This window comes from Choristoneura fumiferana, chromosome 10 (assembly GCF_025370935.1).
Source record: "Choristoneura fumiferana chromosome 10, NRCan_CFum_1, whole genome shotgun sequence".
Lineage (NCBI taxonomy): Eukaryota > Metazoa > Arthropoda > Insecta > Lepidoptera > Tortricidae > Choristoneura > Choristoneura fumiferana.
Genome location: NC_133481.1, coordinates 181,838 through 207,576, shown reverse-complemented (window position 1 = coordinate 207,576; position 25,739 = coordinate 181,838). Strand labels below are relative to the sequence as shown.

Here is a 25,739-nt window from a genome sequence, read left to right as displayed (position 1 = left end):
AACCGCTCTCATGGTAGTTATACCGTACCAAATTATCCGTTAAGGTCACACACGAACAGGAAAACGGTTGTCTTGAACTTGGTTTCCAGCGAGACCAGACACTCTTTCAGTAGTTATATTGTACCTGAGTCTCGGTGAGACTGAGCCTGGACACGAGATTGAGCCGCTCGCACACAGACAGAAAGATTGCCTTTAACGTAGTTTCCAGCAAGATCAACAGCTCTCATGGTATCACACCTGAGTCTCGGTGAGACTGAGACTGGACGCTAGATAGAGTCGCTCGCACAGACAAAAAGCTAATAGCCTTGAATTTTAATTTCAGCAAGACCAATAGTTCTCATGGTAGTTATATCATATCTGAGTCTTGGTGAGACTGGATGCGAGATTGAGCCGCTCGCACCTGTGTGTCTGTACAGAAAGATTGCCTTGAACTTAGTATCGAGCGAGACTAACCCTTCTCATGGTAATTGTATCGTACCTGAGTCTCGGTGAGACTGAGGCTGAGCGCGAGATTGAGCCGCTCGCACACGGATAAGTAGCGGGTTGTTTTAAACTTGTTCTCCAGTGACACCAGCTGCTCGTATGTGAACGCCGTGCGCGCGCGCCGTGGCTTAGTACCCCCCTTACCGTCCCTGCAATAAAATATCATTATAACAAGGCAAGAAATAGAAAGCACCAGTAAAAAGACGAGAACTAGTGACAGTAAAAAGATAAGATACTTTTTTTTATTAAATTACGTTGTATATAACTATCATAAGAGTCATATTTATCTAAAAGTGCCAAAGGATTTCAGTATTCCCGTACAGTACAGTAGAACCGTACAAATCTGTGTTTAACAAGAGTCTTAGTTGACTTGACAGGCTGTCTCGACTTTATCCTGCAGTCTAGACTTGTACACGAGCTTTTCACTCGTCATCACTGACGTTAAGTATTTTAGAAACCCGGTGGAAATCGAGTTGGTGGCGCCACGTCACTGCCAGGTATGCCCACAGGTCAGCAGGCTATGTTAGGACTAGAGGCATGAAGAAGACACCGTGAACGACTATTAGTGGACATTAGACATGTATAAACGAATAATATATTTTAATGATAACGCATGCAGGCTGGATACAATGGACAAGAAGACTGTAACACCATTTATACTGTATTCTAGCAAATAAACGATTCTGATTCCGATTCTGATTCTGACCGTTCTCTCCATTTACTGTGTAAAGGCTCAAGTGTAACATCACTTACCTACTAGAAGACCCGGTCTTTCCCTTCTTGGAGCTCGGACTCTTCGGATCTCCATTCTCGTCCAAGTCGGACTGTGTGAGCATGTCGTCATCCATATTAGATGTTTGGTCATCTGTTTCCACATCGTCTGTCTCCAGGTCTGAGTGCTGCAGGTGGTCTTTAACTGGAACAAAAAGATGTTCTTTAGTTGGATTCGGTGGTTATTAGACGAAGCCTTCGAAACATTCGAGAATGAATGGGCATCAAGAATGCTGAGGAATTGCTTCCACCAGAGACAGAAAGGCTGATATCGTCGATGATATTGCGATGTCGCGCAACCTACAAAAGTAGCAAATTTGCGATTTTTTCGGCTAGTATATAATAAAAACAAATATACAGGGTGTCCCAGAAGTACCACGTCACAGTGACACCAGAGGTAGGCCAGCTCAAGAGGAACCTAACCAACCTAACATGACCCCAGTAAAAGTTGCACGGTTTTCGAGTTATTAACGAAATAAAGGTTTTTGAGAATTTTCCCCTTTGTCTTAACATTTTAAGTACCAGCATCGACTTGGAAAGCTTTTTATAACAGTTTTTTTATGTGTATCAAATCACGAATAGCCACTTCAGAAGTGCAAAGTGTTATTTTGTCAGTAACTACTGTAAAATGCTGAAAAAAAGATCATTAATACCTAGTGTTATCGCAGTAAGATACATGTGTCATACCATTTCTGAATCTGCATAACATGCCTAATTTATTGAAGTTATTTGTTTGTTTCGTTTCAGTAATTTTTTTCCTATGCAGATGGTTAAAGTTGCAAATTTGCGATTTTTTCGGCTAGTATATAATAAAAACAAATATATATAATTATTTAATTTTAACGCTCTCATGTAAAAAAAATCTCCAGTCAGTTACACTACAATATATAGCCATTATTGGTTACGTGGCATTTGCAGTATCATCGGTGATAATGACTTCAAATCAGATCTAGTTATAGAAGTGCTATATTTAGAGATATTTTGAAATTTTTTTTTTATATTTTTTTTTTTATTCGACTGGATGGCAAACGAGCAAGTGGGTCTCCTGATGGTAAGAGATCACCACCGCCCATAAACATCTGAAACACCAGGGGTATCGCAGACGCGTTGCCAACCTAGAGGCCCAAGATGATACCTCAAGTGCCAGTAATTTCACCGGCTGTCTTACTCTCCACGCCGAAACACAACAGTGCAAGCACTGCTGCTTCACGGCAGGATTAGCGAGCAAGATGGTGGTAGCAATCCGGGCGGACCTTGCACAAGTCCTACCACCTGCAAAACCTGCAAATGCTGCAAATTTATTTATTTTAGTCTAAATTATGTAATATGATCGCAGGTATTTTGAATGATCTTGAAACGATATCAATGTGTTTACATTGGTGTTTAGTTTCAACTGCGAACTAGCAAAATGTTTGTAAATGGTGAATTTTTCATAGTGATGATCACATGCACCATCTATCGTACATTATACAATAGACAGATAGATACACTGAGACTGCACCCGTACTACAATTTTCATTCACAAATATTTCTTCACTTCTGTTTCTTAGAAGAAGGAGATGGCCCGGTTCTCATATTGATGTCAGAAGAATTTTACAATCAACCTCCTGTTCTAACTATAACCTTAGCTATTATATTACTGTTGTACCACATTTCTGTTTCAACACACAATACCCAAAAATAAAACCAAGTAGGTACTTTTATTTACACAATATTTTGTCAGCACCATAAAAATATTTCACAAATAGATTTATTATCATTTCAATAATGAATAAGCTAATACGTTGCGCGCCTCAAAACAAATAAATCATAACACTTTATAGTTTCCTCATAATCCAATTTTCATAAAGTTTTCGTGTTTTTCAGATGATATAATAGACGTTTCCGTTTCCTGCTCCGTCGGCGGTCGGTGTTGCTAGTGCGAAATAGTTTTAAAACCGCTATTAATTATTGATGTGGCAACATTGGCAGCAAATTTCCTACGTCCGGAAACATTAAAATATAATTTATGCCAGTTGTTAAACGGAATAATAAAATTAGTGGATCGTGTCCGGCTCTTAGGGAGGGCGAGCTTTATATTAGTAAATTGGCGGGACGTTTAAGCGGTTTGTTCGCGTATCTTTATTAAGATTGGGCCGGGAGTGGAATTGTCTGGTTATTATTTCCACACATATCGAACAAAATGAATCATGAACCAGAGTGCACCCTTTGTATGCTACTAATGTCCGCTTACATCCCGTATTTTTGAGAAGGAAATCATAGTGAAATTGATTATTAATGGAACCTTTTACATGAATCAGTTTAACCAGGTACGGTCAAGGACTTGAGCCACAATGAAACCAGTTCACAGTAACCGTCATAGTGACTTCGCATTAATTAACAACGAAAATCGTAATGACTTTTCCTTTGAAAAGGTTCAATGGTGGCTCATGAATCAAGTATCAGGGAGGAACCTTTTCATAAACAATTTCGCTATAAATAATTTCTTTGGTAGATTGTATGGAATTCCCACATGACATTAGTAGCTCAAAGGTTTTACCCTGGTACGTGATTCAATTCCCCCGATTGTAGGTACTTAGCGATGCAAACATCCTATAATTCCCAATATCACAATTTTTACGTAGAACATTTAAATCGGAAATGAACAAATCATCAGATTGTCCGTAGGAGTTAATAAAGCTAACATACACCCTAATTTATGGCTTCACAAGCTATAAACTTCTCACTTCATCACCATGTTTCAACTCCCTGCGATATTAGAAGCTATTTTATTACTTCATCCAGGAACAAAAGTACAGATCAGAAAACAATTTAGCCTTGCTTCAAACTATTAAGCTTAACTACCAAAAGTGATACGTTAATATGTACTTTAATGAGTCGTTCTAAAGTTAGAACTTCATTTTACAATGTATTGATTTATGCCCTTTTGAAATTATTAGAAAACGTCGCTCGCGAGCAATTGTCGTGGACTGAGTTTGTACCAAAAGGATATAACTTTATAGTCGAAAATACAATGCGTTAAGTTGTTACATTAGCCGTTTCGACATAAACATGCGTGTCTAAAGGCATGTGACACGAATTAGCGCGATAAAATTACGAGCAGATGTATTTTAAATCCCACCAAACTCCTAACTCCCTGTACAACTCCATAGCAATTACAACCTTGACCCCAAGCAATAAAGTCAAAAACTGATCAAGCTTACGTTGGACTTAATACCGTTTAACTTTGGCGACAAAGATGGCTCGTTGACAGATATAATGCGCATGCGCTTGCTAAAGCCGACGCTTTAAAAGCTATTAATGATGTTATGTTTAAAGCTTTTGAAAACAAAGATATAGTTAATAAAGCTTTTCACTAGCTTTTCCCCGCTGCTTTGCTCGCTTGGACCGGGATTCTGGAATTCCATTGAAATTCCGGGATCTAGGTACATTCCCAAAACATTTTTAGGCAACATTTAAAGGGTCCACGGAAAGAAAATGTCTAGTGACCTTTTTTAAAAATTGAGATTTTAATCTCAAAATGTAGAGTTCGCAAAGTACTATGACTTACCATTGAATTAAATAAACAACATAAAATATATTTTTTTACTTATAAATAAATGGTAACCATAGTAATTCGTGATAACTAACTTTCAAACCGCTAGAACTCAAAAAGTTGCATAAGTGACTAGACACGTTCTTTCCGTGGACCCTTCTTCATGTCAGCGGTTTAAAATTTTGGGACTCTACCTTTGTAAATTTTGATACTGCATTAATATCGGGATAATAAAGTGGCAAATTTCATCCCAATCCGTCTAGTTAGCCTAAGAAAGTTACGTCTTCGTTCAACTAAAATCAACATTAAATAAAAAAAGCATTTTTGCATTATAAATTAGGTCAATTCATTTGTAATGTGTTGTCCGTTGGGGGTGAAAAGTCCTCGAGCGGCGTGGCGTGGAAGACGAAGCGTTGGCAGGCCTCCCACTGGGTGGACTGACGACATCGTGAGATGTGCGGGAAACCGTGGTGGATGCAAGTGGCGAGTTGTCGTTCATTGTGGCGTTCTAAGGGGGAGGCCTTTGTTCAGCAGAGGACCTCTTCCGGCTGATGATGATGATGATGAATTTGTAAATATATTCTTCGATAATACAACACAATTTATCACCGCGACATTAAAAAAATAATCTAATAATTCTATAAAAACCACTCAAAATTGCTACAAGACTTATTTTCATGATCATTTAAAACATTTGTTTAATAATGTTGTTTATACATGTAAAATCTACCTATTTTTGTAAGTTTTTGGTTATGAAAATGTAACGCGAGGCTTTGTAAGTAATGAAAACATGGTCTTATCCATTTCAAGTTTTTCCAATATCGATATTACCCTCTAACATTGGCCCTCTTTACATACAAAATTACCTATTACTGGCAGAACTCGAATGTATACAGTAATTTACTGCATACCATTCGCGGGCCATATTTTTTGCCGCTCACCTTAGCACCAAAACTTCAATGGACGTTTCGCCTAAAACTAGCAAGTGAAATGAGACCAAGCAAACGCCGGCCATTCGTCTGTCGCCAGCATTCTGCGCGGGCGCAGGTAATTGACTCGCGCCAAATGCCGAATGGATAGATGTGCGAAAAACGACGAGCTAATTAAATTGCGTTGGATGATACAACATTGACAATAGGTACTACAATAAATACAATAATTTATTATACAACATAATAAACGATTTAGGGCAATTGTACACCTACATTAATAAAATTTACGCTAAGATAGGTAAACTAAAACCATTACCTATTTTGCTCAACCGCGACCTTAAAAGCTACCTAAAAACGCTCTTTTAAGCATGTTAACATACAAGTAAAAGGAAGAAGTGAAAAGGAAACATAAAATCCTATAGTTTAAAATAATCACTGTCACTATAACAATGCTTTTGATATACGTAATACTTGTAAGAGTACGCACAGAACATCGAATAAAACTACGTGACGTTACCCCAAAGCTAGGCCTTCGCGGTACACGTGTAAACAAGCAACAACGCATTTGCAGGCTTTGAGCCAAAGCCTGGCTCCCTCGGCGTTGACGGGTTTACCGCCGAACGCCGAATGCCGAGGGAACGCCGAGGGCCGAACGCCGAGTGTTGGCAGGTGGATTGAAACGGGAGTGCTGAGCTGTTTGATTTGTAGGGTAATAGAACCCTGTATTCAATTGGTAAGCTCAAGCTGTTGCTAGATAAAAGGGTGTACGGAACGCTTTAGGTACCTGTGATTCGTTATTGTTTTATTTTTATTTGTGGAAAGTAAAAAAAAAAACTATATTAAGCGGAAGAAATAGAAAGAAAGAAAGAAGACATTTATTCACTTACACAAAGGACACACATACACAGCAAAATTTACACACATAAACCAAATGAAATAGCAGCTACATGAAACGGTTTATGCTGAAGCGTTAGACGCCTGCAGTGCTGATTTTCTGCCAGAACCGTCTGTGACTCACGGAACAATACACAAATATTCTAAATAAACCACTTACCAAACTTACTTATTTATTTACTTTGTTATTTTTCGGAAATTTATTTCCATGAGGAATCAACTTAAACAGGGTATTTCTGTTAATAGCCAATCGCGGGAAATTGTTTATAATGTATACTTATAAATATTTTTTAAAAGAAGCTGAAAGTTTCAAGAAAAGTGTTGATAGTAAATATTTTAATAAGGTTTAAGACCGAGTTATAGAAGCAACGGGGATTTCCAAAAGTACCTACATATTAAACGAAGCAGAGCAAATAAAGTCATCAATATATACTTCCAAACAAAAGTAGTGTGTGAAGGCGGGGTGTTCTCTATTTAAATTAACAATGTAAGAATTCGAAAATGCTGATTTTGTTTTATTTGTATCATGGCTAAAGTCGTATTGTACTAAAATTAGAAAAAAAGATAAATGAGCGTAATATTATTACAGTAAGGTTTATTGTGTACTGATGGTCATTCTTTACATAACTTTTTACGAAAACTTTTATAAGTATATAACAGAACAGAACCGCATATCACGTTCGCGTGTCATCGTCACTACCCGAAGTATGCTTCTAAAATCCGAAGATATTTAATTTAGGAGATCACGGAGTGTACTTTGTAAGTTAGCTTATTAATTGTCAATAATTATTATTGCACTAGTAGTTAGCCTCAACGGACACATACCTATTCAACTCTGATCTTACTGGATAATTTAGACAATTTAACCAAGCGCCATAACTTAACAAACTCGTAGCTAAGTGAGCTTTTCTCTAAAATGAGCCAAACGATCATCTAGGGAACATTGAACTAAAACTAAATGGATCCATTAAACTGCATGTGGGGCAAATACGTCTCAGCAGTAAAATCGAAGTGTACCTTCATTCATATCCCAACCGCACTCGGAGGCTCAGTAATCGAGAGGGGTTTATTAATTACAAACTTGGACCGCAACCCCCTACACCCCCACCCTTGGAACCAGGGGAACTTAACCCTAAGCGCTAAGGTTAGAAATCCTTTGGTACCCCAAACGAAACCCAACCTTATCTTTTGGGCGTTCTCAACAATGGCTTTTGCATGACCCGTTTTGAACTGTGTGTGTGGGTTTTAAAGTCGATTTTGCGTGAGTGAAAAGTTTTAGCAAACAAGAACGATCAATTTGTTAAATGAAGAAAATGGCGAAGTGTAATTTGGGCTTGGTGTAGTCGACTCCGCCGAAACGTTTTTGAGTTAATTTGGGCGAACATGGGGCATCGATTTGCTAGACTACACTTAAAGAGGTATAAACGCATTAAAATGCGCTATAATCTATGTAGACTGGACCGTAATAATTCACGGTTTAGGTTATAGCCTATACTACAGGTTCAAACCCAGTGTAGATTAAAGTTTCACATGCATACATAATTAAATCCTATCTTACTAATATTATAAATGTGAAAGTTTGAAGATGTTTGGATGTTTGGGGGTTTGGATGTTTAGATGTTTGGATGTTTGTTACTCAATCACGTCAAAATCGCTGAACTGATTCAGATGAAATTAGGTATACAGATAGTTTGAGTCCTGGAGAAGGACGTAGAATAGTTTTTATCCCGGAAAATTGCATAGTTCCCGCGGGATAGCGATAAACGTATTCAGCGCGGACGGATACGGCTAGTTGTTTATAAAGAAGCTTATTGTGGAAGTCTCTAATGTTTGGTGGTAATTATAATAGTGATCTTTTTTAAATGAGATTATAATTAGCACTTACATAAAATTGTTTGTTATCATAAGATTGTGCTTTTAATGTATTTATATATGCAATATTGTTTACATTATTAAATTGCGCATCAGGTCAGCGTTATTTTAACATGGTATCTGTTAGGAGACATCTTTTATCTTCGTCATAAGAGGGTAATCTGTCTCGAAAAATCACGAAACAACAGGATGACGGGATGTTTACTAGTTATCCTTATGTTGACAACTAACTGAGCCAAAGTCTTCACATTGCCTAATTATAGTTTTGTTCTAGTTTAGAAATGTTCTACTGACAGAGCTGAAGAATTTGTTTCTTAGTTGCTCTGTCAGGTCGATAGTTAAATTAAACTCTTTAACTATTCTGACGTACAATCCGTCAAATCAAAACCATCTTATTGTTAGGTTTTAGTTGGGCAAAAATAACACTGTTAACTGTGTGTGACTGTGTGTTGCTGTGTTACTGTTGTGTTACTGTTCGGAAATAGACCAGAGGCCGTATTGCCTAACGTTTCAGACGCTCGCGATCGCAATAAAATGACAGATTTCGCATACAAGAACTGTCATTTGATTGCGATCGCGAGCATCAGAAACGTTACGCAATACGGCATCTGGTAATAAAACTTCACCAAATATCAAAGAAACGGTTGATAAATAACTCGTTATGGAAATCACCGATAAATATCGTGCAAGATGCATTACAGCATTGCAAGCAACTATCTTAAATGTACCTACATATGTTCAACTGAATACCCTGATATATTTTAAAGTGTTTTTAAATGAAGTTTGATCCATTTTGTAACACTTTGTGCTCTGACTCAAGAGTCAAAGTGGTAGACCTGAGTTGGTAGAGCTGTTACAGTGGCATTCTATGTAGGGTTTCTTCAAATTCTTACGTAGGTAACATTTATACTCGTTCCTAAACATTTTTTATTGGCCAAGCCTATTCTACCTATCTACACTGACGAGCAAAAAAAGGGTCGGTTACTAAAATCGCAGTAGGTCCTAAGCTATTTAAGATATTTTCTTGATTTAAAAAGTAAATTGAAGCTAATTTAATCACGCGTAAGTTAATTTAATGTAAAGTATAAAACTCTTTACTAAACTCATTTTACTTGAAGAAGCTATCACAGCGGGTTTTGTTGTTATCGTCCATTTTGTAACTAACCCTTTGAGTTTGCTCGTCAGTCTACAATAACAAGTAGTTTTACTCTAAATGTATTTAAGACTATAACATCACCCATTCTACCTGTTGTAAAAACGAAACGCGCCCAAAATGGCGCCACAAATTAGTATTCGCGGCGGACGCACATTTTCACGTAATTTCCCGCGTAATTAAAAAGTCACCGGAAGTACCGTAAGCCGTTCGTTAACTTCCGGCTTACGTAATAAATACTTTGACGCTTCCGCTTCGGGTTTGGGTGTAATCGAGAATTTGTCCCCCTTGGAACAACAAATAAATAAGTTTGCGTTAAGTTTGTTCCGTCGGGAACACGATTTTACGAGGTAGAATTATTTAGGATTTTGGAGTTATTCTGATGACTGAGATTAAACAATAATTATTCGTCACTTCATTGTGACCAGGTTCCATAGTGGCCTAGGAATCAAATTGATTGTCTGTACTTTGCACTGTCATCCAAACTACATATACCTGTACCAAATTTAAGGCCAATCTGTCTGTGGCTGAAATTTGACATGCAGAATTTGCAGATAGATAACTTAGGTACATGTATACAAACTTGCTTACAAACGTTGAAAGGTAAGGTGAATAAAAAACTGAATTTTTATCGAATTCCTTACCAGATACTTGACGACAACTGCTAATTAGGTCGTAATATATAAGTAAGTATAACCGTTAAACTAAAAACTAAGTGTTAATAATAAATACATTGGACTTTTGTATCGTGGTGGTAGAGCACCATTTAACTGTCTTACTCGTAAATTCGCACTAAATTCAATGCGAAGTAATTCAATGGTACGTGTGAAGTTCCCAATCCGCACTGAGCCCGCGTGGGAACTACGGCCCAAGCCCTCTTGTTCTGAGAGAAGGCCTGTGCCCAGCAGTGGGACGTATATAGGCAGGGATGGATTTATAAAAGTGCTTCATATTACTGTAGGAACGTCAACTCTACATTAGGGCTAACATAATGTCACCTCTGCCTCTGTAAATAAAATATTCCTCACAACTACTATCACCCGGTAGGTACTATGTATAACATTCGTCAAGAAAATTTCATATAAATTTAGAGATCGTGCCATTTCCTGTTTTATTCTTGTGTAAGTAAAAGTAGGTATAGGGTGAGGGCACCAGTCATGATCATAACTGGTAAAGTTCATGAATGGTGAGCTATAAGGCATTGAATCCTTGCTGTCCATTACTGGATACTACTGTACTTAACATGTCCATGATTGGTGCCGTCACCCTAGGTATATTTTAGCAAAAAGTAGCACTCGGACCGATTTCAAGTATGGTAAACTGGTTGAAAATATAATTTAAACTTTATTTTCGTATCAATAAGCAGATTTTTGCCTCTGTAGTATGTGCTTTAACACACACACTCACCTCTTATCATAGTTTTGAGATGGAGTGGTAAACGCTGTTTTTTTTTTAATTGATGCTCCTAGTTGATATCTATAATTTATAGGTATAACTAGATAGCATCTTTAATTTCAATTTATCAATTAGCATAGACTTAAAAAAATACCGCGTTTTTCGACTCCATCTCAAAACTTGATTTTATCACTTAGCTGCTTTTTAGCTTGAGCACGGCACGCGGCAGTATAATACCTAAATGTAGCGTTAGCGTAAACTTAATGTTGTTCACTTATATCACCCACACACCGCTTTCAAATGGTATATCCAAATGACGTGATCTAAAAAAACACACCTACGTCAAATCGTCACTGGGAACCTAACTCATAATTTCAAAAACTTTTTGTAGACTCGCCTTGTCTCAAACTTCCTTAAAATCTTAAAGACAACGCAGACAACATTATCCATCACAAGCCACCCCAAGACCCATAATATAACAAGATCGCCAACTCGGCGTTCGGCGCTCGGTCATTCGTCCGAAGCTAAAAGCCCGAGAAATAAGCCGATCTCGGCCTAAACGCCAGAATTTATACCCGCTTGACCCTCCACGCCTTACTCACCTTTATTTTTATTTGACTGAGCAAGGAACAAATCTTAGCGCAAAAAGGATAATAAAATAATCGTTAGATTCGTTTAGACGAGTCTAATTTCACGGATTGGTGCTCAAAGGGTCGAGGCAGTGTAGGGTTGGATCTGTCTCTTTCTAGCTTGATTAAAGTGGTGTTTTCTCTCGCTCTGGCGTCGACCAATCGGCGGGGCGACTCGCAAAAGTTGCGAAGCGCTGTTTCTTCTTATTTTCTGTATTTGCGGGCTGGAGTTTTTAAGTTGCATGGAGGCATTGCATTTTGTATGAGTTGGTCGATGGAATTCAAATTGTATTTCTTTTTAGAATGATATAGCAGTTGGAATAATAAAGGGAATGATTGCTCATGTACGGTGGTGGCGGAACTTGAGATCAATACCGTTTTATTACGACGAAGCCGGGTGAATTTTCGATCGCTTGAGATTACAATCTTTTATTGAGTAATGTATGGAAGCCTCGTTCTGCCTCATTTGTTATTTTAAATACCCAGATAATTGAACTTTTTGATGACATTTAGTAAAACAAGCTATGTTATTTTTCTCTGGCGTCTCAAATGCAACATTAAGTGTTGAAATTCGTGTCATTTTACAGTTCAAAATCTCAAAAACTGCTGTTTTTTTATCTTGATTTAGTCAAATAAAAACATAAGAAGTACAGAAATACTTATCTCTATACCTCTGCCAAACTGCATAGCAGTAGCAGTTTGTTGGCAAAAAGTGTAGTAGGTACCTACTCTCATTCACCATTTTTGGGGGCTATATCACCACCCATTAATTAATTTTATTTGACGGATAAATGTGATGCCGTCTCCGTCTATTCGAACAAAACAAACAGAGACGGCATCACATTTATACGATAATTTAATCAATGGATTGTGAAACAGGGGGTTAATTTATTAACGAAATATAGCTAATACACCACAAAGAAACTCGCTTTCCTGTTAATTTCCCCTTATTGCCATTTCAACTTGCATAACACAACTCTTACCCATACTTGGTTTGGATAGGTAAACAAACTTCACCTGCTAGATTTGGTACATTCAAGGATTTACTTTATTTATTTTACTTTCTATCATTGTAATACACACTAGACTAGAGTGTTTCAATACAGAAGATAGTTTAATGGGGGAATTTCAATGTTTAAGACACCAATTGACGGTTTTGTTTACATTTAGTTAAATACCAATCCAAAGCAAGTATAGAATGGCTTGTTCATGATGTATTAAAGTGATATTTGCATGTTTTTCTACTAATTTGAGGAAGCTTGTGATGGAATACTTTTATGTTTTTAACTATTCTCCCCTTCTTATAAAATAAAGATTATACTTTTTACTTATGATGAAATATACAAAGGGAAATATTTTTTCGAAAGAGCACCTAAAAATAACGTTTAACAATCCCTAATCGTCCATGCGAGATCTATCGCCATGCGATTGTGCAAAATACCAGAAACTATAGTTAATAGGTCTCGGATAAGGAGGGTCATCGTACAAAGCCTGCCTATTGCCTACTATCAAATTGGATCTTAACCGATCGAGTAGCGTCGCTCGAAATGCGAAAATATACGAAAACATTTATGGCGACGGAGACTACAACGTGTAGGCTTTTGTTATGTGAAAAATAAGTTTGTGTTTTGTTATAAAAAAGTAAGTCATCATCATCATCTAAGCAGTAGGACGTCCACTGTTGGACATACATAGTCCTCGTCCAGAGACCTCCAGTTGCAGTTGGGAGCGGCTTGCATCCACCGTGAATCCGCGGCTTTAAGGTAATCCGTCCATCTTGTTGGTGGGTGGGTGGTGGGGAAAGGTAAGTATTGAAAAATATTATATCTGTCGGCGGCCGATCGTAAAATCCGCCAGATCACGAAATTCCTAGGCATATCGTGAAATGGTGCCATTTCATGATATGCCTAAACGTTGGCCAGGCATATCACGATGTGCCTGGGAAACAATACGGCGGATCGATTAGAGCAATGCATTCGTCGATATTCCTAGCTCTATACCGGGCACAATCGTGATATGTCGAATAAAAGAAAAATTTAGGCACGACGAGCGAAGCGAGGAGTGGTTAGCATGAATCATGACCACAACGCACGAGCCGAGCGAGCGAAGCGAGCGTGCCGCGGCAACGGCCGGCGCAGTGCCAGAACCGATATGGCGGCGTTTCATGATCTGCCTAAACTGGCCAAATCATGAAATGGCGGCATTTCAAGATATGCCTAGGAATTTCATGATCTGCCTAAACGTCACTAGGCAAATCGTTAAACGGTGAGTTTTCAACGATATGGCGGATGTCCCTTAGCCAATTCATTAAATGGCGCCATTTCACGATATGCCTAGGAATTTCGTGATCTGGCGGATTTAACGATCGGCCGCTGAGATATCAAATGATAGCAGATTTTAATATAATTCTGGAACTTAATCAAGTAAGGTACAAGTGCTCGTCACTGTCCCAATAGTTGTCATCTTTAATCTTATGTCATTAGCAATAAAGATGACAGCAGGGTGTCGTCTATTACGGGCATTAGCACTCGGACGGCGTTTACCTTGAAACTTATTTAATTCGCTTGAAATTACCTCGAAGTTATGAGTTTTATACGTTTAGCTAAAAGAAAAAATATTTAGATACAAATGAAAGAAAAAGCAGAGAAATGTTTTCGATACGGAGGCTTTACACACAGCATGAAGAACTGATTGCATAAAATGATAATGAATGAATGAACCATGAAGAAGTGAAAGTCAAAACGCCGCTGTCATTACATGACATGTTCATGTGTGCGTGACCTCAACTCTGGTGGCACTACCTATACTTTAGCATTTAGATCGTAACTGTGACAATCTACCCTATAGAAAATAAGAGAACAACTAATATAGGTCTGTACTATTTTGCCACCGATGACATAATCGTTAAAAGTTAATACCTAACCTTTTTGCATTAATTTCACGCTACTCAGAGGCTCGATTAACTGCCTGTTGGCCGAGACGAACTATCACTAAGCAATTACGAAGACAATGAGTATTTTTGACTTAGTTTTACCTATTACTATTTCTCACTTTTAGGAAAGTGATTGAGGGTTTATACTTTATTAAAAGGCTGGCAACGGACCAATGACTCTCCTTGAGTAGTTGGTACTCATGGGCAGCGGTGATCATTGTCTCTCCCTCACAATAAAAAAAAACGTTTACGGGCAGTATTACACTATCTCAGAATTTTTCAGATCTCAAGGGTTTTAGACTATTTCAGTGCAGTTTAGCTATAATAGTAAAACATAAACTAAGTACATATGCAAGTGTGCTTATGTTGCATATATAGCTCGTTAAGCTATACATAAGTATTACTCGTAGATATTACTAGTGTGTAGTACCTACACACGCGTATATTAGGTATAAGATCCATCAGTTGACTTGAAATTACTAAATTCCCGTGGGAATTCCCAAAAGTTATTGGCCTTTACATTATAAAATAAACAACAGTGCCTTTCATGACTATACTCAGCGCATGAGATTTCAAGATTTAATGCCGATCCCGTGGGAATATCGGTATAAAAAATAGTTTATGTGTTATTCCAGATGTCCAGCTATCTATGTACTAAAATTCATCCAAATCCGTCTAGCCGTTTTAGCGTGAAACAGTAACAAACATACACACACTCAATACAAATATTAGTAGGATTAATTTCTAAGACTGCCAGCATTGTAACAACAAACAGAAGAGTCTAGCTAAACAGTGCGCCGCCGTATAAATCAATTAGCGTCGTGTATGCGCACGCGCTTTGTTGGCAGCTGCCGACGACGTTTATACTGCTTCCGGATGTGACACAGACTGACCGGTCACAGTTTTTATATTATACTAAGTAATACTAATGTAAATAAAATATTGAAAAACCTTTGAAAACCGTTTAGTAAATTATTGATTCAAGCGTTACTTTGGGAGGTCCATATCAATGAACTAAACAATTACTTTGCTCACCCGCGAGCTTACGATAGCTACGTTTATGCAACGCAATGTAAGAACACACACAAGTCACACAAACCTAACTATCACCACCAACACATAAAACTGACGCGTTTCGTACTTAACCAGAGCTCATCTTCAAAGCAACACAACCGTTTTATACCTACCTTACCTATTTCTCCATTATGAACAAGTAACGTTCCTGAATAGACCGACTGAAAGATGCACAATATAAACCACTAAATCATAGAGGTGCACTAAGAAGGGATTTTTCGAAGTTGTCACGGGATAGAGGGTTGAAAATTGTTTTTTTCCACTAGATTGAATCTGCGGGTAAATTTGTTTTTTAAGCGATTTGTAGAAGTGAAGTGTAGGGGTTCTGTGCTCCAGTTACTAATGCATGTTTTTTTTATTCTTTTTAGGGTTCCGTAGCCAAATGGTAAAACGTGACCCTATTACTAAGAATCCACTGTCCGTCTGTCTGTCACGAATACTAAAACCGAAAAAAATAAACTATTTAAGGGGGGCTCCCATACAATAAACGTGATCTCTTTGCCGTTTTTCGTTCGATATTAATAACGGCAATAGGTTGTGCTTGAAATATTTATAGAATTCTTAGTCTAAATTCAGTTTGAATAAATAATTCAAATTAAAATTCAAATGCAAAATTCAAATTCAAATCAACAACTCATTAAATAGGCCGCAATGTGCACTTTTACACGTCATTTTTTTATACTACCAGCGCTTTCGGAAAAACCATCATTGCCAAGAAGAATGCGCCGCAAGAAACTTGGCAGAAAGTCATTTTTTTCAAAATAAAATAGGTATCCCGTGGTAATATCGGGTCAAAAAGTCGTCTTTGTGTTTTTCTAGACATCCAGCTTCCTACATACCAAATTTCATGACTCTAAGCTCAGCGGTTAATATTTCAAGATTTTATCCCTATCCCGTGGGAATATCGGGGTAAAAAATAGCCTATGTATTATTCCAGAGGTCCAGCTACCTACATACCAAATTTCATGTCTCTAAGCCCAGTGGTTGTTATTTCGAGATTTTATCCCTAGGTATCCCGTGGGAATATCGGGTCAAAAAGTCGCTTATGTGTTATTCCAGACGTCTAGCTACCTACATACTAAATTTCATGACTCTAAGCCCAGCGGTTATTATTTCAAGATTTTATCCCTATCCCGTGGGAATATCAGGGTAAAAAATAGCCTATGTATTATTCCAGAGGTCCAGCTACCTACATACTAAAATTCATGGCTCTAAACCCAGTGGTTGTTATTTCAAGATTTTATCGCTAGGTATCCCGTGGGAATATCGGATCAAAAAGTCCCTTACGTGTTATTCCAGACGTCCAGTTACCTACATACTAAATTTCATGACTCTAAGCCCAGCGGTTATTATTTCAAGATTATATCCCTATCCCGGGGGAATATCGAAATAAAAAGTAGCCTATGTGCTATTCCAGAGGTCCAGCTACCTAGATACTAAATTTCATGGCTCTAAGCCCTGCGGTTGTTATTTCAAGATTTTATCCCTAGGTATCCCGTGGGAATATCGGGTCAAAAAGTCACCTATCTGTTATTCCAAACGTCTAACTACCTACATATCAAATTTCATGACTCTAAGCCCAGAGGTTGTTATTTCGAGATTTTATCCCTATCCCGTGGGAATACCGGGATAAAAAGTATCCTATGTTTTAATCCAGGTTATAAACTAACTTTTCGCCAAATTTCATCCAAATCCGTCCAGCCGTTTCAGCGTGAAAAAGTAACAAACATACTCACTCACTCACTCACATACTCACTCACTCACAAACTTTCACATTTATAATATTAGTAGGGATATTTATCTTAGAGATGTCAAATAAATGTCAAAAATTATTTCAAGGGCCCCCTACCAAGAGACAGAGATAACACCGCTATGTCCGATACACTGATTTAACAATTGAGAATCAATAAATGATCTAAATTTAAGTTTTTGAAAATGTTACAAAACAAAAGTAGCTGATATCGAAAATACAAACTGAAACATAGATGCACAGAAAAACCAGAAAAAGAGGCCAGCGCTGGGAATCGAACCTAGGTCCTCAGCATTCCGTGGTGCGTGCTATACTGCTACACCACCACTGGACAGGAGTACAGACACGAATTTCTCCTATGCAACACATATCTCAGTCAGCTTGTTTGTTTCTTATTTAGTCACTTAAGCCGGTATAGCACGCAGCACGGAATGCTGAGGACCTAGGTTCGATTCCCAGCGCTGGTCTCTTTTTTGGTTTTTCTGTGCATCTGTTTCAGTTTGTATTTTCGATATGGATTTTACGGGATGACCGTAAGAGTAAAAAAATTTGTAGTTGAAATAAAAAATGCTCCATAAACCAATCTTAAAAGTAGCTGAGTTTCGTGAGTAGAATCGAACCTTTGATTTAAAGCCCCATGGTCTGGTACTTTTACTGAACTGTTTACGGAACCCTTCATGTACGAGTCCGACTCGCAGTTGACCAATTTTTTTTAACTACCAGCGCTTTCGGGAAGACCATTAATACCATTATTGCCAAGAAGAATGCGCCGCAAGAAACTTGGCAGAAAGTATTTTTTCAAAATAAATAATTACAAATAAAATAAATTACAGCAAAAAATTAAACAAAAATTACTTTAAAAAATACAGGGATGTATGAGGTCCCTTAGTTACAAAAAAAACATGCGTGTAAGCGTAGAATGCTTTCACCGTCATAAATTGAAAAAGGAAAAAATAAAAAAAATATTAGAGATGTGTCTCTATTCAAGTCTATTCTATATCCCCAGACAGCTTTGAACCATTTCAACATAGGCATATTACTAATGAGTCTAGGGATAATAATAAGTTTCTCAAGATTTTTTGATGTGTGTAGGACACTAGTCCAGCGCCAGATGAGGCCGTAGCGATTGTTATGGTAATACTGGAGCGGCGTCACGCGCCCGGTGTAACCAGCCTTGGTTTTTACGACGCGATCAGTTTAGGCGTTCACCCGTGACAAGGTTACACAAAACTGATCATTACGGCTTATATTAGAAGTATTCTTGACCAACACCACCAATTATTATGAACAAAATACAGCTGATTTTGAAGAATTGGTATCAGAATAGTAGGTATGTTAAATGGCAATAATAGGTGCTATCATAAGACAAAAGTTTGGGTTAAAGGTGCTTTATTACTATTACGCAGAGCTAAAGCAGTAGCATGACGCAAAGTCTAAATCTTTTACGTGATATCATTGATGACAAGTATGTCAAAGGTTGTGTGCACTGACTGTAGTTGTACATCTGAAGACTATCAAACTCTCGCTTCTCTTACTTTCCGAGTTTGCTAACTTATTTATGTTCACTTCACGTCAATAGTTCTTAAAGTCTATTTTGCATAAAGTTTTGTAAGCAGTGCTGTGTGACGAACCCATCTTCCCGTGGGTGTCGTAAAAGGCGACTGCAGGGCCTGGCGTCAGAGTGGTCAGCGCTCTTTATTGCCAACTACGGTTCCCAACACTGCAGTGTGGAAGGCAAGAAATTCATCATACAGGTTAGCTAATTCGCTACCAATTTTTAGCCGGCGGCCAGAAACCCTGCGGGGCTACTACGGAATTCGAAAATCGAAGTTCGTGTCGTTCCGTCTCTCCAAAACTTGACGGCACGATACGAACGAACTTCGATTTTCGAATTTCGTAGTAGGTATGCCCTCTGTTTTTAGAGTCCCGTAGCCAAAATGGCAAAAACGGAACCCTTATAGTTTCGCCATGTCTGTCTGTCCGTCCGCGGCTTTGCTCAAGGACTTTCAATGCTAGAAAGCTGTAAATTTGCACGAATATGATTATATGTAAACTATGCCGACAAAATGGTACAATAAAAAAAAACAAAAAAAAATTATAGAGTAACTCCCATAGACAAAGCGGGGGTGTTTTTTTTTCTCATCCAACCTTGTAGTGTGGGGTATTGTTGGAAAGGTCTTTTAAAACCATTAGGGGGTTGCTAAAACGATTTCGATTCGATTCAGTGATATGTTTGCAAAATATTCAACTTTAAAGTGCAAATTTTCATTAAATTCGAGCGTCCCCCCCCCCCCCCTCTAAAATCTAAAGCGGTGGGTGGAAAAATTTGAAAAAATTCAGTATGGTAGAAAGTATATTAAACTTTCAAGGAAAACTATAACGGCTAAGTTTGCTTGAAAATTAGTAGTTTAAGAGTAAATAGCAGCCTAAGGTATAAAATATACCTAAATTTGGAAGATTCCGTATAAAATACGAAATCCTTAGAGAAATATAACTTACCTAATTTTTTCGTAATGGCTACTGACCCCTATTTTGGGCGAGTCCGACACGCTCTTGGCCGGTTTTTTCAGCGTTGGTGCGAATAGTCGACTTGTCAGCATGCCCGTTAAACGCGGCGCAATGCGAAATTACTGATTACACTAGATTACAAGTCGCGCGATCAGCCGCTTATCGCCCGATAACGTCGGTTATTGTTTTTTATCTCTTGACACACTTCTCATGCAAATTTACATAGATCTAGAACTCATTCCTTTTGCGATCTGTTAAACATATCCCAGTTGACGCTTTTCAACCAGAGATGTATGAGGATGTGTTGTGAGGAATGTGTTTTTCATGAACCAATAGAAACGCTTCATTTACCTCGCCTCGCATAGCGCATCTCTGGTGGAAACGGAGCCTAAGACTCTTACATTGTTCCAGTACGATCACTCCAGTAGCGTGCCGCTGCGGTGCTCCATCGAACTCTAGTAACCCGTTAGCATCGCGGCCCCGCGATGTCACGCACGCTACTGGACTTGGATACACACAGACACTAAAGCCCGCAGGGCTACTACGAAATTCGAAACTCAAAGTTCGTGTCGTTCGGTCCTTCTGACAATTGTACTATTTAATACGAGAGCGAGAGGGACGATACGACACGAACTTCGAGTTTCGTGTTTCGTAGTAGCCCTGCTGGGTTTGTTGTCAAACAGTGCCGGTTGCGCTCGCGTCGCGTAACGGACCTCGTGCTCGTATTTGCAAATAAGTACATAGCACACGGTGAAATTGTCGGTTAGAATACTAAAAGTATTTTACTAGGCAGTCAACTGAAAGAGCATCGTTTTAACTACATTTCTACATCTACGTACACCCCAGTTCAAACATGCACTTAAATTACGATTTCAATGACGGACGGACACTCTTAACCAATTATCCCATGTCTCAGTTCAGATCTTTGTTTATCTTTTTAAGTTTTATATAAGTACATCCGTTCAGCCGTTATTGCGTGATTCAGGAACAAACATCTAAACATTCAAACATCCAAACCGCCAAACATCTTCACAAACTTTTACATTTATAATATTAATAGGATTGTGAAGCTAGGCGCGTACCTCTCTGTTCTTCTCCGTGGCGACGTTGGGCGGAAACAGCAGCTGGTTGAGGTACCCGAGCAGCAGCAGCACGTAGAAGCCGAGCTGCGTGAGCGCCGCCGTCAGCAGAGAGCACTTCTCGAACACGTCGCCGCTGGCGTCCAGCGCGGCCCAGTCCAGCGGCGGGATCGGCGGCGCGCGCGCAGAGGGACCATCCTGTACACAACATTTTATTGTTACAAACTTTCACTTTCACTCGATAGTTTGATTTGATTACCTATTACCTACTCCATAGTAATTACATCTGGTACTAAAACGCGATAGCAATTGGAATATTATTTGTTTCTTTTAACCATACAGTTGCTTAACACTATTTTTTTTAAAACGAAAAAAAAAATTTTTTTTTTCATATTGCCTGACAGGCATAATTATGTCCACACCTCCCACACCTCGCGCCAGAGGCGATATACCAACTTGCTCACCGGAAATAGAAAAAAAAAAAATCTTAACTGTATTTTTTAATTCTTTCATTTCTATTTCTACATGGAAAGTTATTATTATTATATTCTCAGCGAGTTACATGAGCTATTCACAACATAGACCGGGAAAAAGCAAAGTTTGTGAGGAACGTAAGACAAAGTTGCGAGCAACAGCTAGTTTTGTGAGTTGGTGTTGGTACTTGTAAATAGCACCTGACAATAACAAACAATCAGTTCCATCTGCTGCGATTATGGACCGTCCGTAGGTACAGTCGGTAGAGAGTACCTCGATAGCAAAAACTCTTCAGAACTGTACCAAATTAGAACTCCAGTTTCAAAGTTGTTTGGCACAACCCTATTCGTAATTTTTGTAGCTCTGAAACTTCCAGCCATTATCGTTATTGTGAAAATTAAGAGAATCAAGGACACAGCCAGCACCAGGCGCCGGCGCAGCGCCGCGCGGTGCGGTCGCACCCAACAATTACAAAACACGATTGAGGAAAAATAACATATAATATTATGTTGGAATTTTAGCTGTCCGAGTTGGAACACCATTGTCAATGGGCCAGTATTGACACTCTTTAACTGAACAGTCGTGAACTATTTTATTATCACACACATAGGTACAATACAAACGCGCGGAAAAAAGTGCACTGACGTTCGATTAAGCGTACCTACTGCGACTGTACTAAGAAAGCTGCAGGGCTACTACGAAACTCGAAGTTCATGTCGAGCGGTCCCTCTCGCTCTCGTATTAAATAGTATAAGTGTCAGAGGGACCGCACGACACGAACTTCGAGTTTCGTAGTAGCCCTGCTGACTCAAAACACACTTTTTTCCCATGCGTGCGCCAGCACCTCGCTAGCACTAGGTACTTACGTCAGCGCACGGCGCCGGCGTAGAACATCGCATTCATTGACGAAATTGGACCACCTACATACCTATCGTACTTATCTGAAGAAATATAATTTGTCGTGTACTCGTCCGTACCTACTGCTCCATTGACTAGCAAAGAGAATAGTCAAGAAATTCCGTTACCACGTCCAATTTACCTATAGTAGTTCAGTTTAAAACTATAAAACATTAAAATCTGTTAGGGAGGTAAGTATCACATTTTGCTATATAATATTTTGCTTGTTGTAAGTAACTTGTAGGCATCTAGTATAATAACTACATGTAAGGGCTAGCGCATACATACAATTGCAATCGACCAAACATTACTCACACAATGAAGGGACAAGAAAAGTTATAATTTGTAATACAATATCAAATCAAACTGGAGTAACCAAATCGAAAAGTATACCTATGTAGAGCATGTTTGTTTCATTTTAACACTACAAACTTCTACGTGGTTTATTTTCAGAATTATGTTACGAGCAATGAAATGACAATGAGTCATAATCATAAGCGATAATGTAATGACCGGGAACAAATGTTGCGATGGAAATAACTCATTGTAGTAAGGATAAAAATAAAGAGCACAAACACAGTCAAGCCAGCCAAATAAGACACCCTATGAACTGTACATCTCACACACAAATAAGACAACGATGCGACTAAGAGACATATAGCCATATAGCCATCAGTTACTTTAGGAGTAGATAAAAAGAAGGTACAGTCAAGTGCACAGATATCGACACGGTCAAAGTTACAAAAATATGTACTTATACACTTATTGTTAAGTGCATAAATACATACATACATGCATAAATTCGTGTATACATATTTTTATAACTTTGGCCGTGTCGTTATATTTGCACTTTACCTACTTTACAATGGAAGACAAACTGTTTTAAACTAAGTATTCATTTTATGCGATAAACGCTGCGTTAACACAATCACTGCCACCGACGCACATGTGCGTTTGCGGAATTTCGCCCAGTGCCGCTGTCATAAATATTCATACATTTTGAACGCATATGTGCGTCGGTGGCACCTATGGAAGTCTGGTGGCAGTGAATGCGTTTGCGTTTGGTGTACATAAATTTGCATCAGATAATCTAATTACCAAACATTGTCTTACGCGGTGAGCAAACGCATGTCTGGTAATTAGATTATCTGATGCAAATTTATGTGCACCAAACGCATTGCGTTTAACGCGGCGTTTATGGCATAAAACAACCGAGCGCAGTGTGGAGGCGGAGGAGCTGCATGAACACACATTTGTTGCATAGACGCTATCGTAAGGCCGCGGCTGAGCAAAGTAATACTTTTAAAGTTCATTGATATGGACCCCCGCAAAATAACGCCTGATTCAATAAATTATTTAAATTCGCGATTTCTTTTCATTAAGACAATTTCAGTATCAATTCCGCAAATTCGACATGTACTGTAAAAGTCCATATATTTGCCTTCTAAAATCTTTTCGCAATAAAACATTGATAATCAGTCATAGTCTAATTAGGATTAGTAAGCAAAGATGTAGCTCGATTGAATCTCAGCTCAACTAGACAGACAGACTGGTTGCCTGCCGTTGCCGTGTAATATAGGTATATAGTTTTCACATTGTGTGAGCAAAAAAACATTCGATAAATATGCTACTTCTTCACAAAAATATGTTTTATGTAAATCTATCTATGATAAAAAAATCGCGAAAATATTGGGGCCACATAGACATGTTTTCAATTTCTCTGGTGAGTTTTAACATGTAGAGTAGACCAAAAGAAGAAGACATCAACTGGGAGTTGCAAATAAAAAAATGTGTTCATTGTTAAGCTGCTTCTTAATTCAGCTTGCAGTTCAATGATTCCTGATTTGACTACATAATAATTTATAGGGTTTGTAGGGTATTAGGTATTAGGTTTACAGGATAGCCATTCTCAAAGTGTGCTCTGACAAACAATTAGTTTTCCAATAGGGTTCCATCACTAAAAAAGTTTAAGAACTGCTGATTTAGAAGGCAGGTGAATTGATGGAAGTTAAGATCCTAGTGAAGAAGCAAGTTTAAAGTAATACAGCATTGTCCCCATAATTATATTATACTGATAATAAAGTCATATTCTAATAGTACATGGAATTCAACTGGAATATATCATATAAACATCACACAATTTCTTTTAAATTTGATAATATAAGTAGATTGAAAACCTCATATTGGAATGTTTCACGCTTGAGTGGCTGCTGAAGTGTTCGGTGGCGGCGGGACGGCGGCCGGCGGAGCGGCGCGGTCGGCCTCCATAAATGTGCCTAATATTACTCATGACCACAGCAAGCCATGCGACGCCGCGCCGAGCGTCCCAGCGAGCCGCGGCCGCGGCCGTCGCCGGGAATTACCGCGCTCCAGAGAAAGTTCCTCATAAATCAGCGAGAGGTTAAAATAATATACTCACGCCGACTCCATTGAGTGATGTTGCAGACTTCGTATAGCCATTCTTACGATTACTTATCGTGCCATTGATGCTAGATTCCTTTCCGTTACATTCTTGCGGTGTTTTTGACGTTTCTGATTTATTCGAGTAAATGCAACCATTCGCCGACGACGTTTCCATAGCTGTGAATGCACCGCACTGGACACACTTTAGTACTGACAGTGACTGACTGATATGATATCACACCGCAGGGAAACTTGTCAGAATGAAATTTTGTAGCAATGCTTTAGCTTTCTCGCAGCTCTTGTAATCTAATACAAAACTTACGCTATGCGCTGTACTTGCTGACAGTGCTACGCCACGGATCTGCTTTATCGACAGTACTCTGCGGCCTACTCGACTCGAAGTGACAGAGGTGAAACGGACCAGTGTGGCCAGATTTAAATTGAATTTTGCTAACTTTTGGTAAAAAGAGCTTTAATTTTGTTATTCTAATTGGGAATGGGCCAGTTTAATCGTTTGAATATATTTTTATCCCCGACGTAAAAAGAGGGGTGTTATAAGTTTAACCGCTATGTGTGTCTGTGGCACCGCAGCTCTAAAACGGGTGGACCGATTTGAATGCGAGTTCTTAGACATGTTTCTCCAAAATCGGTTTAGCCGTTTTTGAGATATTGAACTTTGAAGTGACAAAGTGGGGGTTTTCCAACTTTTTGCTGGTTAGGTTAGCTATTGTTTGACTAAATTCTGGAAAAATTCTTCATTTGTATAAGCGTAATGTATGCATGTTCAACGAAATATTAAATAAACTTCTTTTACTTGGGCGTTCATTATTTTACAAGAGATATTGATGAGTTTTAAATCATCTGTTTCATTTTCCCATTTTATCCCAAGTTGAGTTTGTCATCCCAGCCTATATACGTCCCACTGCTGGGCACAGGCCTCCTCTCAGAACAAGAGGGC

General features: G+C 38.6%; 2 protein-coding genes across 2 annotated transcripts in view; both read right to left on the bottom strand.

Annotated features, from left to right (window-relative positions):
* The window catches only part of LOC141431699 (serine palmitoyltransferase 3-like), an 86,420-nt gene extending 84,242 nt beyond the window's left edge, over window positions 1-2,178 (bottom strand). The window contains 3 exon segments of the mRNA XM_074092879.1: window positions 479-632; window positions 1,237-1,399; window positions 2,160-2,178. Coding sequence (XP_073948980.1) covers window positions 479-632; window positions 1,237-1,399; window positions 2,160-2,178 — 336 coding nt within the window.
* Window positions 2,179-20,983: 18,805 nt separating this feature from the next.
* Window positions 20,984-25,165, bottom strand: LOC141431804 (uncharacterized). Its single transcript, XM_074092999.1, has 2 exons — window positions 24,798-25,165; window positions 20,984-21,205 (listed from the first exon to the last, which is right to left on the bottom strand). The coding sequence occupies exons 1-2, from the start codon at window positions 24,954-24,956 to the stop codon at window positions 20,999-21,001; spliced, it is 366 nt and encodes a 121-aa protein (XP_073949100.1). The 5' UTR covers window positions 24,957-25,165; the 3' UTR covers window positions 20,984-20,998.
* Window positions 25,166-25,739: the final 574 nt, after the last annotated feature.

Bases quoted from the DNA above. Each gene is read 5' to 3' on its own strand.
- LOC141431804 (XM_074092999.1), bottom strand. From the start codon at position 24,956: ATGGAAACGTCGTCGGCGAATGGTTGCATTTACTCGAATAAATCAGAA. The intron at 21,206-24,797 runs GTGAGTATATTA...TGTTGTGTACAG, and splicing joins CATCACTCAATGGAGTCGGC to GATGGTCCCTCTGCGCGCGC.